The following is an 18,556-nucleotide window of genomic DNA, read 5'->3' on the forward strand; positions in this document are numbered from 1 at the left end:
GCTCTCGCCATTCGGAAAAAGCTTGCCCGATGTTCACCCGTGTACGACTCCTCTCTCTGTCCGGAGCCCTTTTCCTCTTTCTTGCCTGCTCCGACATGGGCTTTCGCTGTTTTCACGCTGGTTCCGCCTTGATAATTGCACAAAGATCGCCACTGCGCTAGTAACGAGCATGCTTTTAACTGGGGGCGTGTAGCAGTTCTCGCCGTAAAGCAAGACCCACTCTCGCGAGACTTCTGAGCCTGTGGGTGCGGGCCGAGGGCTCCTGCAATTGCAAGTGCGGTATTTCCCCCACAGACCACCAGGGTGGCCGAGAAAACCTTTGTTCAACCTGAAATGACTCATTTAATCATCCAAAACGTTATGGAACACATTAATTAACTGAAAAATGTTGCATAGTGTGCCTTTAAACAACCAGGAACGCAGGGCCGCTCGGCTCACTGGATTCTCTGGCAAAGCCAAAAACTCGGGTTAGTGACTTTAAATCTAAGACGGGCCACAACTATAAGCACTATAAGTCTCTAACCTGGTTCAGAGTTCAGAGCCGCCCCTCAGAGTTCCTAGTGAAAGAGCAGAGCAGACAAAAGAGCAGGCGCCAGCTGCGTCCGTGAGGGGAAATCCAAAGCTGGAGTCAGAAGACAGGTCCAAGTTCAGTAATCATTCCAGAATCCAGGAATGAGTCCAGAGAGGATCAAGCTAACAGCAAAACAGGGACAAACCAAACACTCGGAAGACCCAAAAACAGAACTTGAAAACTTTTTTGGAATGACTACTGTATGACTGAGAATCTTCACCAGCATAGCCTTGTTCTGCTAGCTTTGCTAATGTTTCCTCTTTTTACCATCAAAGTTAATGTCCTACCACTCCTTCTAAAAACAAGTATCAGTATTTATAACGGTGCTGGTTTGTAGCCGGTGCCTTTTGTCTTTTTCCTTCCTTCTGATCCTTGTTGTTTTTCGGTCTCTCTTGCTCCTTCACAAACTACAGGGAATTGGGCTCAATATGTTGTGTATTTTTAAACTGCTGTGACAAACTGAAAGCAAGGACATGGGCACATACACACCATTGCTTTTGCTCAGTCTGGAATAGTTTCAGGTACACAGATTTCCATACGAGCCACAAAGAACACTGATTATTTATTTAGAGCAGAGGTCTTCAACAGGGGGTCCACGGGGGTACTGCATGGGGGTCGGGAAAGTTTTGGTTAAATAGACTTCTTTTTATATTCACCCCTGCAATTTTTCCACTAATTGAAATGCCTTTAAATCCACATTAACATGAATTCCACACACTGTATTAAACAGATAAATGGAGGCAGAAGATGTCTTTCAGTCATCAATGCTCACATTCAGAGACACACAGGAGCTCTTTCAAACCTGGGCACCGTTTCATTCACAACACCTGGAATCAGAATCATAAATACTTTAATAATCCCAGGACTAAATTATCGTAAATCCTCTAATATAGGACGGGGCCTTTATTTCACCCAGGTACATCTTGGTCCAGGCCATTATTGGAAGGAGGCCAGAATTGGAGGCAGGCCTCTATTTCTATTTGAGCAAAACATATTACCAGTGGAATTAATAAAAACAAGATTTTGTGTCTATTTGAACCTATAAAATACTAAATTCATTTATTGAAAAAGTTAACATAGTGATATACAGAACATTTTCAACAAATACCGGTAATTCAGACATCTTCCAGCAGCTTCCAGGCAATTTTTCTGCATGGCAATACGAATCTTTGCCAAACCGACTGGCGAAACAAAGTAAAAAAAAAAAAATGGGACAAAAACTGTTCTGCCATCAGAGCGACATTGAGTGCATTGTAAACATTTTCCATGGTGATAATTATTCATAACAAAAGGCAACTTACAGTTTTAACCACCTTGCCGCTCACTCAAATAGTCTTGCTTAGTTTGAAGTGAAACAAAAAAATAAAAATTCTCCAATTCTGTTTAATCCTCCACAATTTCCTCCTCCTCTTCATCTCTCCCCATAATCTCCTCATCATTTTTGGATTAGGACGATTGAGGCGACTACGATCTCTGTGTAAGGATAAGACTTCCCATGCTAATGGCTTGGATTCTTTAGCAAACATTTCCCCCCGGCCTGAATAAGAGTTTCCGGCCAGTATTTACCTCCACCGACAGCGACACAGGCCATTATTAGAGACCCGGCTGCTAATGAAATACAGGCCAATATTAGAGGATTTACGGTACTTTGATTACATGACTTCATATTATATAATGGAGTGACTATAGGACCAGTTTGATATAGCACAATTTCATACAATATATATAATAAGGGGGTCCCTGCTCCATCTCGCCATCAGTTTGGAGGTCCTTGGCCTGGAAAACGTTGAAGACCCCTGATTTAGAGAATCAGGTGCAACTCAAACCTTGTCTGTGGTAAAGCCTTTTAGGGACTCTTGATCGGTCAAGACGAGAGCCTTGGCCACATCCCATTACTCCTGATGACGGATGATCCCCTGGTCTGGCTTTATGACCTGATTGACTTGGTCATGTATTTCTATGTTAAGTTGATCTGTCTCCCTTTGAAAAATCCTTGAGAAGAAATTTGATGCGAACAAGTTATTTGAATACAGTAAATTTAACTAAAGTGAATCCATGTGTAGCAGTGAAGGGTACTGAGTGTTATTTTCTTTTTTATTCCTAGTTTCTTGGCTTATGATACGGTATTGTCCTCCCATTTTTATGCTTTGAAAGTGTTTAGTATGTTTTGGTGCAGTAAAGAGACACCGATCTAGACTTCAGTAAGCACAGAACACAACTGCCTTTTGGAGTGACAGCGAGAGCCAAAAGTGGTATCTGAGATGACGGTTTTAAAAAACCTTTTTTGAAAAATGCCATATACCAGTTGGGAACCAACATAAGCCAGTTCCCAACAGGCATATGTCGTTTTTTAACTGACATATGCCATGTGCCACGTTTGGCTATGGGTGCTGCTTCCTTTGGACTGGAGCTCAGCTGCTCTTGTTTTTTCAAGGTGGAACGCATACGTAGAATCGTCTGCCTGACTTTTAAGAAGGTTCCCAGGAAGAATTGTAGTCAAGTTTCTGACAGCTAATGGGGAAACAATAAACTTCATGCATTTGTGTCAAATTTCCTGCACCCCTGTCCTGTTGCTGAAATTGCCACAATAACCTTCTTTGCAAATAAAGAAATGCAGCAATATTTATTTTCATAAATCATCTTGAAGCTGAAATTGTTTATATTTCAGCCAAAGTTTCATCGCGGTCTTGTGTTAAGCTTTTTGTAGAACTACTAAGTGTCATGAAGCGGTGTTTGTTAGGAGGACCCAAATGCAGAGACCAGTAGGCAGAGGTGAATTAAAGTCGGTTTATTTAAGTTCTCAGATCCAAGGGCAGGAATCAAAGTCCAACAGAAAACTACTAACGCACCTGAAACAAGGAGACATTGGGGGAAAACCAAAACTAGAAGCCTAGGAGAGACGAGGAACACAGACAGAAGTTAGACGAGCATCCAGCAAACAGGAACTGAAGAGGGAGGGCTTTTAAAGGGGACAGAGACAAAGAGAGGGCTAACGAGGGAATTGAAAACAGGTGAAGGCAGAACGGAAAAACAGAGCAAGGGAGGACACAAGAGGGCAGCAGAGAACAACAAATGGAAAACCAAGAAAAACAGGAACAAACAGACCAAGACTCTGACACTAAGACCTTAGTCCAAATTCAAATGGTAGGTGTTTCAATGATGTTTGTGTATCATTCAAAGAAAACAAAATAGCTACTAATTTGTGTAGTATAATTTTATTTGTCTAATGCCTTCAGCGCTGAATCAGATGCAATATATTTATATATATAGATGATTTAAAAAATGCTCCTGAAAAGTGATTCTGATGTTAAGCAGTAATAACAATTTCGGCTGTTTTAATGACATAGACCTTAAGGCTTAAGGCCAGTTGCAACACTTGCAGGAATCCCAATAAACAAGGCCAGGCTGACAGCGATGTAGGTAAGTGATTCCCTGGAAGCACTGGAAGTAGGTGTTCTTATCAGCGAGGTTCTCATACAACCCATCAGGACGGCCCTTGCAAAAATCAGCAATGGGATCCCTGGTGGTTGTGGGTCGTGGGGTGGTGGTTGGCTTTGGACCAAAACCTTCATACAGAGACAACAGAGAATATGTATATTCAGGTGAGGTAGTTACAAAAATAAGATGCTAACAGTTCACCAGATTTGAAGAATATTTACCCATTGACAATCTAAGATGGTTTATGAGGGGGTAAGGTCCATCTGAACAGAAGGATCCACTAAAGTCATCCATGTCCAGAGTCCACACATGAGCACCACCCAGAGAGGCTTTGGTCATCCACTGGACCTAAAAGTTCACCAACAGTTAACCAGAAGAATCCACATCAAATGGTCATTAGACTGATTGAAGCAGGTGAAACTGAAAAAGAGAGCTTAGCTCAAAGAGCAGAAGTTCTTACCTTGGAAGAAAAGCTGCGCTTGTCATCGTAGCCTACCCAAGCACTGCCATATGTGGCATATGGAACCTGCTGCTCAGAGATCCATGAAAGTGTTGCACTGTTGGTGAAATCACAGATCTGGGAAGACAGAAAATATATGAAATATTCTGTGATGTATATATTTTTCAAACCAGTTTTAACTTAGCCATCTCCTTTTCATTTTTACATTTATTTTACTGATCCACGTTTCTGTAATACTAGTGTCTTGTTAATTAAGAGTGGACACATTTAGCTTTAATTAAAAGCTTTTGAGTCATTAAGCAACATTTCAGTACTTTCTTTATCACTTATTTCAGTAAAAATTTAGCTAAGTTTTTTAATCATGAATTCTTACCTCATAGTAGGCCCAGAACCCAGCTGTGCGAGTGTAGGGTCCAGCATCTGCAGGGCCATTTGATGGAGCTCCCAGTTCACTTGCCGATGTGCTGAGACGGTAAGTTCGGCCATAAGTGGGAAAACCCAGGAGCAACTTCTCTGCTGGTGCTCCCCACATCCGCCAGTGAGATACAGAGGAGTTCTATGGAGAAACGGTCACAAAGTAAAGTGTAAAGCTTTTGGACACACTGACTTCATGCATCTGTTTAAGTAGTAAATATACGGATCAATTTAGGACAACAACAATATTCTTCCATCATAACTGAGGCTTACAATTCATTTATTACAGTTTATTTATATAGTGCCAATTCCCCACACCCAATTTCAAACATGTCCAGTAGGTCTGAATACCTGTTTTTTCTCAAGATTTATTTGATCAGAAAAAAAAAAAAGACTCCACAAGGCTGCCGTGATTATCACTGAGACAGCCTATGGCCACATGGACGGCTTATTGTGAGTAGAGATAAATGATAATAAAAATGATAAGATGCTCATAAATGCAATGGGGACAGTGTTATGCGTGAACGCTCTCATTGAATAGTGTTTGCTGATATATAAGTATATATAAGTATATATAAGTATATATAAGTATATATATATATAAATGCTAGACCGTAGACATTTGTATATATGTATATATACATATATATACATATATATATATATATATAAATGCTAGACCGTAGACATATGTATATATATATATATACATATATATATACATATATATGTATATATATATGTATATATGTATATATACATATATACATATATATAAATATATATATATATATATATACATATATATATATGTATATATACATATATATATATGTATATATACGTATATATATATATATATATATATATATGTATGTATATATAGATATAAAAATGCTAAACCGTAGACATATGTATATATACATATATACATATATGTATGTATATATAGATATATAAATGCTAAACCGTAGACATATGTATATATACATATATACATATATGTATATATACATGTATATATATATATATATATATATATATATACATATATATATATATATATATATAAATGCTAGACCGTAGACATATGTATATATACATATATACATATATATATGTGTATATATATATATATATATATATATACATACATATATATAGACATATATGTATATATATATATATATATATATATATATATAAATGCTAGACCGTAGACATATGTATATATGTATACATACATATATACATATATATATGTGTATATATATATATATACACATATATATACATATATATATATACACATATATATACATATATATGTATATATATATATACACATATATATACATATATATGTATATATATGTGTATATATACATATATATATATATATATATATATATACGTATATACATATATGTATGTATATATATATATATATATATATACACATATATATGTATATATATATATATATATATATATATATATATATATATATGTATATATACATATATATATATATATATATATATATATATATATATATATATGTATATATACATATATATATATATATATATATATATATATATATATATATATATATATATATATATATATATATATATATATATATATATATATTTATATATATATAAATGCTAGACCGGTTTCCTATGTTTATGTGTAATTATGCATGTAAATGTGTTGAAAAACATTTTCCAAGTAAGTTCACCCATTAAAGTCAGCATAAAGGACTAATTTAGACAACTGGACTGATGATAACCCTTAAAGCATCGCAGAGATGAAGCCACACATTTCTATCCAGTCTTCCTCCTTTCTAAAAATATAAAGTAATAAAGCAATAAATTAAAATTGTTTAAAAAGAATCTGTGAGACTTAGTTTCTTACTATGTTATAGTCCAGCTGTGATCCAATATCCACCGAGCTGCGGTACAAAGGGCTGTTGTGTCCAGTCACGGCCTCCCAGTGTCCATGGAAGTCATATGACATGATGTTCATGAAGTCAAAGTGGCTGTTGAGATACAGGTAGAAAAAGATTGCTGAATAACAGGAAATTCTTTGCAACTACAAATAACAGACTATAAGGGCCAGAGAGCAGCCCCTCTATGGCTTTCTGTCATTCATCACATATTTTGATGAATGATTTTATTGGCTATTTTAGCTTTATTTGTTACATTTTTGAAAACACAAACCAGGAATCTGACTCCAATGCTGCGTTCACACCAAAGGCATAACAAACCTCGGGTTTAATTGCAAAGTTTATGGGCATCAGGAGTTGCACATTTCGAGCATTCGGGGGTCCGAGCATTACACAATAGAATTCAGTAAATTTAACTTTTACCAGAAAGCTCCTTGATCAGAAAAGCTGATCAAGGAGTTTTTTGGGGGATACAGACACTACCTGCAAAATGTCATCGCTTCTATAGACATTCTGCATATGAAAAATAGATAAATGTAAAGGGAGTTAAACTCAGGGTGACCAGACACCCCCAAATTCCGGGGACAGGTGGTCCAAAACGGGGACTAGAGCAGTGGCGGCTGGTGAAAAATATTTTTGGTGGGGCTGATATAGCCTAGTGTATGTCTCCAACTAATCCGGAATAAGAACTCAAATAAACAATTGGACAATACATACAATTTAACAGTAATGATTTAATTTACTATATAATAACAGTAACAGTGATGATTTGGGTCACTGTGACGGGGTTCTTTGGCCTCCAAGAATCCAGTCTCAGTCGGGTTACCGGTGTTGGTGATTTATTGAGCTCAAAAACTCAAAACAGGGTGCAAAAGAAACTAAACATGTACAAGATCCTCTGGGCCTCAGCCTCCCTCCAGTTACCAGCAATGTAACAAAGAAACAGAAAACAAAAACTGACGCTTTTCTTCCCACAGCCCTCATTAAATAGTTTAAGCCCCTCACCTCAGGCTCTCTTATTTCTGATTTCTTCTCATTAATCAGTTTTGTCCATATATTACCTCCACAAACAATTGATGTACAAAAACAAATAATTTTTACAACTTAATTCTTTTACACAGATTCATTTACTTATTCAATTACACCAAACTGGGTTTGAACCCAGCAAAGACGCAGCCAGACTGAAGATGACAAGTTCCCGTAGCATAAACACGTACACACCCACACCCCCCACACACCCACACACACACACACACACACACACACACACACACACACACACACACACACACACACACACACACCCACACCCCCCACACACCCACACACACACACACGGCTAACCCCACTGAAATATTAAGTGTGCACCCTCAATACGCCAGCAGGTAACCAGGAACAGCTTGTGTGTTTTAAGTTCATGGAGCTACTGGTCTCAGCGCGAGTGAATTGGTCCTCACAAACACAGTATAACAGGAATGTGTGTGTGGCGCGCAAAGTTAGAGGTTGTTTTAAGCGACGAGGTGGATTCGTCACAGTCACAATAACCATGACATGAAATGTTCATATCCTACAACAGAGATGTTCTTCTGGCAAACGGGTAGATAAATAAGGATCTCACCGAATTTGGTGGAAGCTGCATCTCGTTCGTTACATTCGCCATCTTCCCTCTAACTGTCTGCACCTGCGCTTGGGTTCAGAAGCCTGGTAAAGCGCAGTATTTTCAGCGCCCCAATACCATAAAGTTCCGAGACGCTGATTGGCCATTAAATTCACCTAGCAATAGTACATGATTGACAGATTCTCTGCAAATGTGGGGCTGTCTGATCAGCGCCCCCAGAACAGAGACGGTAGGAGTCTGTCTGTGGAAATCCACAAATTAATGACAGTAGATAGGGAAATGTAGTTTATATAATTAGTTTTGCTTATAGTTACACAGTCTAGAGAGTAAAACTGACATTTATGAGTTAATTTCTAAAAATATATTTTACGTTTCTCTCTTCTTATCAGGGAGGGCGGTGCCCCAGCGCCCCCTATGGGCCGGCCGCCACTGGACTAGAGCTGTCCCCAGAAATGTCCCCGATTTTACCGTTTTATGAATGATCATCAAAATAAATTTCCTCAAGGCTCAGATTCTGCTGAGCTCAATGAAATCATGAAAAAACGGTTTTCTTTCATTTTATTAATTTAATTATAAGAGTTTTTAACACTCAGGTAGAAAATAAGAAAAAAGAATTTCACATTAAAGAAAGTATAATGGCTTCAAACAAAATGATTGTTTTTAGACAATGTCCTGTTTCACTTGAGTGTAAGTGTGATGGACACTGAGATGAGACTTGTGAACTTTTAAAACGTGTGTTGGGATCTGGAGGTCTGTCCACTTTCTCCACCAGAGGGCGTACGAGATCTCCTGGAGCCTGAGCTGATTGCACCACCTGTCGCTCATCTGCTCATCAGGAGATCCGTACTTAAGGAGGCAGAGGGCTTCTCTCCAGTACCAGAGTGTTTGCCAGTAACGGTTAGCAAGCCTGAGCCAGCCAGCCTGTCTGTAACTCTGACCCCCCTGAGAACCCAACCTGATCTGTTTTCTCTCCTCTCTGCTCCTCAGATTGAACCTGCCTGAAACCTGAAACTCTGGAGAGTTTCTCTACCGGTAATCTGCCTGCCCGCTCTCAGAAGATTACCGGAAACTCAATCAGTGATCTGCCTGCACTCAGTAAAGCTCCGCCTCCGCCTCTGCCCTCTGCCTGCCGTCAGCCTCTGGACCCTCAAGGTTCCCACCCTCTGCAGCTCCGCTCCACTCAAGAACAGGTACAGATCTGAAATCACTCTACCTGCAAAATTCCCTGGACCTCCGCTAACTTCTCTGTCCTCCCCTGCAGTGAACCCACTTGTGACCAGTCAAATCACATCCTGGATCTGATTAACCTGTGTGCTCTAACAGAATCCTCTTGTGACCAGTCAAGCCACTCTCTGAACCACAACTACTTTAAACATTTATTGTCAAATAAATCTTTGAACTTTTCTTCTGCCTCCGAGTGTTCTGCATGTGGGTTAGGCATATTCGCCCGAACATGACAATGTGCAGGAAATGACTACATAAAAAAAACCCACTTGCCTAAATCTGCTCACATCCACATTTAAAGAAAAAAAAAATCAAATAATTTAAAATAAATGCAACAGTGTTAAACCCAGCTTTGTAAGGAAGAAGGATTATCTTTCACCATGTGCATACCTATCGAGCACAAATTGGTTGAAAAGACAACATCATTTATATACAAACTATCTTCATTTGATTCAGAACTGAAAGGTGAAAAGCCGTAATTTTGAGATTGTTTAAAAGACCTATTAAAAACAGGGTTTGTAACATCTCTTCAACGTCTATTATTGGACTAAAATGGGATGAAATCATACTGACCAAACAGCCCAATTTTCAAATACTATTTCTGAACTAAATTGCGACTATGACAGACTAAAAAACAACATCTAAACAGAGGTCTAAAAAGTATTGATGTTTATTACTCCACTATAATTACTCCTGTTTAAAAACACTTTTGTAGAAGTTAGAAAATCAAATTCAGCTTTTTAAAACTACTTCAAGTATAAAAGTAAAAGTAATGTAGAGATAATGTTAACAATTCTGGATGATAACTTCCTTAGACTTCATTTTCTTAGTTTTACAACTAATGGTAACAGAGTTAAATATAACTTTGCATCATCCCGAAGAATTATTTATTTTGGTATGTGGCGAACAACAAATTGGGGCAGCACCGAGTTCAACTGCAAAGAAAGGAATTGTCTGGATGAAACTAATTATTTTGATGGTTTTTATTTTCTTGAAATATCAACAGGCCATAATGAAAATGAGCTTAAATGAAAGAAAACTAACGAGTTCATTTTTAAAAATTAAGAAGCAGAAGGAAAAAGTTGTCTAAAAAAATTATTACTTGAGTGAGGTATAGATAGCCAACATTTTACTTAAACATACTTACACTATGCAACATTTTTCAGTTAATTAATGTGTTCCATAACGTTTTGGATGATTAAATTAGTAATTTCAGGTCGAACAAAGGTTTTCTCGGCCGCCCTGGTGGTCTGTGGGGGAAATACCGCACTTGCAATTGCAGGAGCCCTCGGCCCGCACCCACAGGCTCAGAAGTCTCGCGAGAGTCGGTCTTGCTTTACGGCGGAAGCGCTACACGCCCCCAGTTAAAAGCATGCTCGTTACTAGCGCAGGGGCGATCTTTCTGCAGTTATCATGGCGGAACCAGCGTGAAAACAGCGAAAGCCCATGTCGGAGCAGGCAAGAAAGAGGAAAAGGGCTCCGGACAGAGAGAGGAGTCGTACACGGGTGAACATCGGGCAAGCTTTTTCCGAATGGCGAGAGCTAAAATAAAAAGAAGGCTGCAAGGCTGATGCGGACCTCGCGTTTTTGCTGATGCGATTGTAAGTAACATTGGAATGGTTTCTCTCTCTCTGTGTGCATGTTCCTACTTTCACTGTGTTAGTCATTCGTTGCGTTCGCCAAAACAACCGCGCCTGGCTTGACGGAGAAACCAGGAGAACAGCTGAGCATATTCACGACAGTGCACTTTTACTTTCGCCCTCTGGGGGGAGCCTCGCTGGAAAATCAACACCGGTTGCATAGTGTACCTTTAACCAGAGTAACAAAATATTTGTACTTTGTTGACGCCTCTGGATCTAAAAGGCGTCTGGTGTTTTGGGGGAAGGATAAAGATGGTCACAAAACTCAAAATCTCTCAGTGTTAGAAAAATGAGACGTCTCTTTAATAACTACTTATTGGTTAGATTTTGTATAGATAAATACGAAGTCAAAAATTAACTATGGAAGATAGATTATTTAGAGCATGATAATATGTATTTCTCGTTCTCCATGTTGAGGAAACGCTGTACCATGTACCAGCTTTGAATAATTCAGGACTGGGCAACTTACGGTGCAATCTTGTTGACCTCATAAGCTTTGTCAATAGTTGAAATGAAGCCGGCCACATTGACTGAGAGAAGCAGCTTTGTCTTCCTGTTTTCTGTGGCATCATCCTGGAACGCCTTGGCCAGCTCCTGTTGACAGAAACAAAGAGCCATGGTTCATCGCTGCTGTCTGGATGGTGTAAACCAGAGGGGGCTGCCTTCCTTTTGTAATCAACAAATTGCATAAAAACCTAAAGTGATCATCTCTTCATCTAACAGGTTCTCTAAAATGAACTCTCTTCACTGCCTTAAGGACACCGCTACGTAAAGCAAAGCGCTATGCTAATTCATTTGTACCAACAGCCATTAGACTCTATGCAGGCTGGCTGGGCTGTTTTCTTTTTTAAGACCACTCTGTTATCTTTACTTTTTTTCCTGTGTTTTCTATTATAGATTCTGGTCCCAAAGCTGCCTGACACATCTTATTTCTTATGTTATTAAATGTTTATTTATTTTTTTGATGTTTTTCTTGTGTATTGTTCGAAGGAATTGTCCCAATCGGGATAAATAAAGTTGTCTAATTGCTTGTTATACCTGGTGCCATAATGGGCTTTAAGTTTACAATAATGAAATAAGATATTGGATGAAATTGGTATTAGGCACTAAACAGAAAGAAGTGAAAATTAAAAAGATGGTCCCATCTAAACCTCAGAATGGTTTTCTTTTTTTTAACAAAAAAAAACATTTTTTTTCAAAAGATGGTTAGATAAATGATTATAACAAGAAAAACTTTAAAAGAAAGCATGTCAATGCATTGCAGGGCTTGCTAACCGTAACCAGCAGAGTGAACCTCTCCCTGTCCTCCGGTGGGCTGCCGTTGTGTCCAGGGTATTCCCAGGCGATGTTTAGCCCATCAAAGTTATGGCTTCGCAGGAAGCTTATCGCTGACTTAATGAAAGCTTCACGACTATCAGGTTTGCCAACCAAGGAAATAAATCTGAAAGGAAAACATTTGATTTCAGTTTATAGAAAAACGTTCATTGCATTAAAGAGTAAAAAGTGTTTAAAGTAGAACCTACGGGCTAACCCCATTCACTGTGCCTCCCACAGACAGCAGAGTCTTCAGCGCAGGGTTGCTGAGAGACAGAAAGACAAGAAATAGAGTCAAGAGAAGGAGACGTTAACAGTCACTCTCCTGTCAATACGCTGCAGTTTAGCAGTAGGCCAGTTTCATTCATCCATCCATCCTGTAATACATCCATATACAGGTGCTGGTCATAAAATTAGAATATCATGAAAAAGTAGATTGATTTCAGTAATTCCATTTAAAAAGTGAAACTTGTATATTATATTCATACATTACATACAAACTCATATATTTCAGATGTTTATTTTGTTTAATTTTGATGATTACAAATGACAACAAATGAAAATCTCAAATTCATCATATCAGAAAATTAGAATATTACTGAAGACCAATAAAAACAAAGGATTTATAGAAATGTTGGCCAACTGAAAAGTATGAACATGAAAAGTATGAGCATGTACAGCACTCAGTATTTAGTTGGGCCTCCTTTGGCCTGTATTACTGCAGCAATGCGGCGTGGCATGGAGTCGATCAGTCTGTGGCACTGCTCAGGTGTTATGATAGCCCAGGTTGCTCTAATAGTGGCTTTTAGCTCTTCTGAATTGTTGGGTCTGGTGTATTGCATCTTCTTCTTCACAATTCCCTATAGATTTTCTATGGGGTTAAGGTCAGGAGAGTTTGCTGGCCAATTAAGAACAGGGATACCATGGTCCTTCAACCAGGTACTGGTAGCTTTGGCACTGTGTGCAGGTGCCAAGTCCTGTTGGAAAATGAAATCTGCATCTCCAAAAAGTTGGTCAGCTGCAGGAAGCATGAAGTGCTCTAAAACTTCCTGGTATGTGGCTGCGTTGACCCTGGACCTCAGAAAACACAATGGACCAACACCAGCAGATGACATGGCACCCCAAACCATCACTGACTGTGGAAACTTTACACTGGACTTCAAGCAACGTGGATGAAGTGCCTCTCTTCTTTTCCTCCAGACTCTGGGACCTTGATTTCCAAAGGAAATGCAAAATTTACTTTCATCAGAGAACATGACTTTGGACCACTCACCAGCAGTCCAGTCCTGTTTCTCTTTAGCCCAGGCAAGACGCTTCTGACGCTGTCTGTGGTTCAAGAGTGGCTTGACACAAGGAATGCGACAGCAGAAACCCATGTCTTTCATACGTCTGTGTGTGGTGGTTCTTGAAGCACTCACTCCAGCTGCAGTCCACTCTTTGTGAATCTCCCCCACATTTTTGAAGGGGTTTTGTTTCACAATCCTCTCCAGGGTGCGGTTATCTCTCTTGCTTGTACACTTTTTTCGACCACATCTTTTCCTTCCCTTCGCCTCTCTATTAATGTGCTTGGACACTGAGCTCTGTGAACAGCCAGCCTCTTTAGCGATGACCTTTTGTGTCTTGCCCTCCTTGTGCAAGGTGTCGATGGTCGTCTTTTGGACAACTGTCAAGTCAGCAGTCTTCCCCATGATTGTGTAGCCTATAGAACTAGACTGAAAGACCATTTAAAGGCTTTTGCAGGTGGTTTGAGTTAATTAGCTGATTAGAGTGTGGCACCAGGGGCCATCAATTTTGAACCTTTTCACAATATTCTAATTTTCTGATATGATGAATTTGAGATTTTCATTTGTTGTCATTTGTAATCATCAAAATTAAACAAAATAAACATCTGAAATATATGAGTTTGTATGTAATGTATGAATATAATATACAAGTTTCACTTTTTAAATGGAATTACTGAAATCAATCTACTTTTTCATGATATTCTAATTTTATGACCAGCACCTGTATACGCTGTGTCTTGGTTATACTAGATCAAGTCTGTTGGGGTAACAACTCAACCATTGGCTGATTCCAGGAAATCCCTGGGAAGTTCTGGCTCTTCCCTGAGGAAACATTCTGCAGCACTGTGCAGAAGGCACACTGATCAAATGAGAGATTTAAATTAATGAGAATTATAATGCTAATAGTTTTGTTAGAGCGTTATAGATTTAAAAAAATAGGTTTTCATAGCCTTCATATACTAAATATAATTTCCTGTGGATGATTTATATAACCAAAGATTGATTTTTAAAAACAACTTTTTCCACTTTCCCTCCAGAAACCATTCATTCCCATTACTTTATGAATTGACTGATAAATGTTAATATAATACTGTTGCTTTAGCCTGGCCATAAACACAGTCTGGTAAGGCTCAATGGTCTCCAGTCTAAACAACGGTCTCCAAAACCAGAAGGCGGGGCCCATAATGCAACAGGGTTTTTCAGTAGCCATAGCACCAGGCTCAAAATGAACAAGATGCAGCTGCAGTGCGGGCACTACAAGGAACCCGAATCAATAAAATCAGTGTACATCAGCCATGGTGCAGTCTGGGTCTTTTAGTGCAGAGTCTTTTAGCGCTGCACTGGTATTAAAGGAATAGTACACCCAAAACATGATTAGCCTTCATTTTCTACTCACCCCCATGCTGAACAACACTCTGGAGTACTTTTTTGATATCTCAAATGCATCTGGAGATCTGGGAGGCTTCTTGCTGTCTGCTGACATTCAAATAATGGAGGTCTATGGCGCCCGAGGCAGAAAGGTCCATAAAAGTCCACAAAAAACGTGTCAATATTCCTCCATACTGCTCGTCCAATGTATTCCAAGTGTCCTGAGTGGGTAGCGTCCAGAATTTACTCGAAACAAAGTCATTTAGAATGTTTTTAGAGCATAAACAGTAGTGTATAGGATTTCCTGAAAGCGCGTTCACGAGTCTACGGAAACCGCGGCAGACCAAACCAGATGAAAGTGCGCATTCAGCGTCTGCTCTGCCGATAATGCAAGCGTAGAAGAAGAAATGTGCTGTTTACCTGTGCAAAGAAAGAAACAACGAAAGAAAAATGTCTGAGGACTTCAGTGTTGAGGAAGAGCATGAGTTCTTTGCCGAGCTGAATGCGCACTTTCATCTGGTTTGGTCTGCCGCGGTTTCCGTAGACTCGTGAACGCGGTTTTAGGAAATCCTATAAACTACTGTTTATGCTCTAAAAACATTCTAAATGACTTCGTTTCGAGTAAATTATGGACGCTACCCACTCAGGACACTTGGAATACATTGGACGAGCAGTATGGAGGAATATTGACACGTTTTTTGTGGACTTTTATGGACCTTTCTGCCTCGGGCGCCATAGACCTCCATTATTTGAATGTCAGCAGACAGCAAGAAGCCTCCCAGATCTCCAGATGCATTTGAGATATCAAAAAAGTACTCCAGAGTGTTGTTCAGCATGGGGGTGAGTAGAAAATGAAGGCTAAACATGTTTTGGGTGTACTATTCCTTTAAAAAACTTAGACAACATATAGGCACCAATTAGCATTTGTAACAGTGGTATCAATAATGATACCATAACATGTGGAGCATATAAAAGGTTTTTGACAAGGACTCCATACTGGAAATGCTGTGTAATTTTTAGATCCTTCAGATCAACAACACAATAATATAATAAATTAGGATGCTTAACAGATATATTCTTTGTACCTTTCATTTAATTGTTTCTGTGCTTTCATTTTTGTTTTTAAAACTGTCAGTAGCTCCACAATCAATAAAATAATACTGTATAAAAATATCTGACCATATGGAAATGATAGGCATCTGAAAGGTGTAACTATGGGGACTTACTAGTTTTTGAGGCTGTTAAGGCTGCTATACAGCTGCTCATCATTCCATTCGATGGGAATAATCTGGTTGAAGCTGTTGATTGTAGCCAGAGAGTAGATAACATGGGTGCAGAGGAAAGGGTCAATGTTGTCTGGAGTGAATTTAGCACCACTTGGTCTGTACTGGGCCCAGTTGGTCATGTGACACACCAGCTTACTGGATGCAGCTGAGAACATTTGGAGAGTAAAGGCAGAGATGTTAAGCTTTCTAGCTAAAAATATCAACTTTTACTCCCACTGCAGAAACTTACCGATGTGCAGAATGAGCAGAAAGCCCAAAGCGACTAGAGGCAAACCAGAGAGAGGGATGAAGAACGAGAAAATAATGAATCACCTTTTATCTACATACTGAAATAAAACATATTAAACAAAAAATAGCCACAGAGAAACAAATTAAATTAATTTTCTTAGCAGCTAACTCAACAGACCCCCCCTCTTCATAAGATCCAAATGCCAGAAAAATCATTTAGATCAGATTTCTCATAAATTTAATGATCTTCAGATACATCTTGTATCTGAATAGTATAATGCAGTCTGTTTGCGCTTTTAAAACAATATATAAAATATTTCTCTGAAAGCTCTTCACAAAAGATAAAACATTCCTTTTTCCTTTTTTATTTATTCTTTGTTTTTTTATTTATTTCGTCATAATTCATAACCATTTCAGACACTTTATTGCAATTTGTCCCGATATTCTACATTTAGAAAGGATTTGCAAAATACTTTGTTTGATTAAAAAAAAAAACTACATGCGTTAAATGCAAGTTTTACATACAATGTTTCTGGCTTTATATGGTTAAGATAAATTCATCTTTGATAAGTTACTGTATATTATAGAAAAAATAAAAGTGCTGCTACTGTAGCGATCTAAAAGCTGCTTTTCTATAGAGCTGCTGAGATCCCTGTTGCTAACTGAGCAGATATGCCTACTAATTACTCAGCTAACAGTAGCTTATTAACCTTTAATTAGCTGAGCAGCAGTCTGCCTATTTTTTGCAGAGGGAAAAATTAGACTCTCTGGTTTGAATCCAAATAAAAAATGTCAAATTGCATTTCAGAGTGAAGAAATAATGACAGTTTACCTGAAAGTAGTTTAGTCATTTTTTCTTCTTGTGAGTCAAAACCACCTGCTAACCTGCAGATTAGAAGTTAAAAAATTAGCAGACTTTTAAACACAGATGTTCATGAATGAATTTGTTTTTTTCTTTGATCTCCTTTTTTTTTAAATGCAGCAACTAGGAAAATAACATCAATCTAGTTTCGCATAACTCTGGAAATATGAAAATGCTGATATTATGAGGCAATATACAATATAAACAATTACCTTTCTTCAAGTGGAACAAAGAAGAGTACTGATTTTACTAAAGAGGGATCTTATTTATATTTTACCAATTAATGACTAATAGAAGGTGGCAAAGTACAGCTGATAAGAAGTCAGCATGCCAAATATGATTAATAACGCCTACTTCAAAGAAAGACCAACCGCAGTTCTGGGAAAAGGTCTGTGGTTATCAGGGTGGGAATAGTCATCGTAAGTTAGTGTAATCATTCAGCATCTCTACAAATATGAAAAAGATACGAAAACATCTAATGAAAAGGAGGACTAAACAGTCTAAAGATAAAATAATAAAGTACCTGAGAACAAATCTTGCAACTTTACGGTTGGAATTTTGACCTAAAGGGTTTAGGCAGAAGTAAAACTTATTAAATCCTTTTTATTTTACATTTTCTAGATCCGAATTAACACCACATATATTACTTGCTTAAAGCAATAAACACAGAGGGTGGGAAAGGAAAGAAAAAAAAGAAAAAAACAAACGACAAACATTACTAAATGTTTAGAAAGTATAGATCAGAAAAAAATGAGAGCGAAAACTGTTTTCTTAGATTGTTTTTCCGTATTACCTTTATTGTTTTGGGTATTTTTTTCTGGGTTTAAATGTTTTCATAGATTAATGTCCTCTTTTATTGTAGAGTTGATCCATTATTGTGCAATGAGCTCCATGAG

At 38.2% G+C, this 18,556-nt stretch overlaps 1 protein-coding gene across 1 annotated transcript; it reads right to left on the reverse strand.

Moving 5' to 3' along the window:
- Positions 1 to 3,767: 3,767 nt before the first annotated feature.
- Positions 3,768 to 17,954, reverse strand: chia.1 (chitinase, acidic.1). Its single transcript, XM_038289167.1, has 12 exons — positions 17,873 to 17,954; positions 17,631 to 17,683; positions 16,800 to 16,832; positions 16,511 to 16,715; positions 12,843 to 12,899; positions 12,595 to 12,760; positions 11,789 to 11,913; positions 6,807 to 6,930; positions 4,843 to 5,025; positions 4,470 to 4,586; positions 4,231 to 4,357; positions 3,768 to 4,137 (listed from the first exon to the last, which is right to left on the reverse strand). The coding sequence occupies exons 2-12, from the start codon at positions 17,647 to 17,649 to the stop codon at positions 3,929 to 3,931; spliced, it is 1,365 nt and encodes a 454-aa protein (XP_038145095.1). The 5' UTR covers positions 17,650 to 17,683; positions 17,873 to 17,954; the 3' UTR covers positions 3,768 to 3,928.
- Positions 17,955 to 18,556: the final 602 nt, after the last annotated feature.

This window comes from Cyprinodon tularosa, unplaced genomic scaffold, assembly GCF_016077235.1.
Source record: "Cyprinodon tularosa strain WSP-4 unplaced genomic scaffold, ASM1607723v1 ctg264, whole genome shotgun sequence".
Lineage (NCBI taxonomy): Eukaryota > Metazoa > Chordata > Actinopteri > Cyprinodontiformes > Cyprinodontidae > Cyprinodon > Cyprinodon tularosa.

Excerpts from the sequence above, each read along its gene's own strand:
- chia.1 (XM_038289167.1), bottom strand. Across the intron at positions 16,716-16,799 it reads TCTGCTCATTCTGCACATCG|CTGCATCCAGTAAGCTGGTG; the intron begins GTAAGTTTCTGC and ends AAATGTTCTCAG. Across the intron at positions 5,026-6,806 it reads CACAGCTGGACTATAACATA|AACTCCTCTGTATCTCACTG; the intron begins GTAAGAAACTAA and ends GTTTCTCCATAG.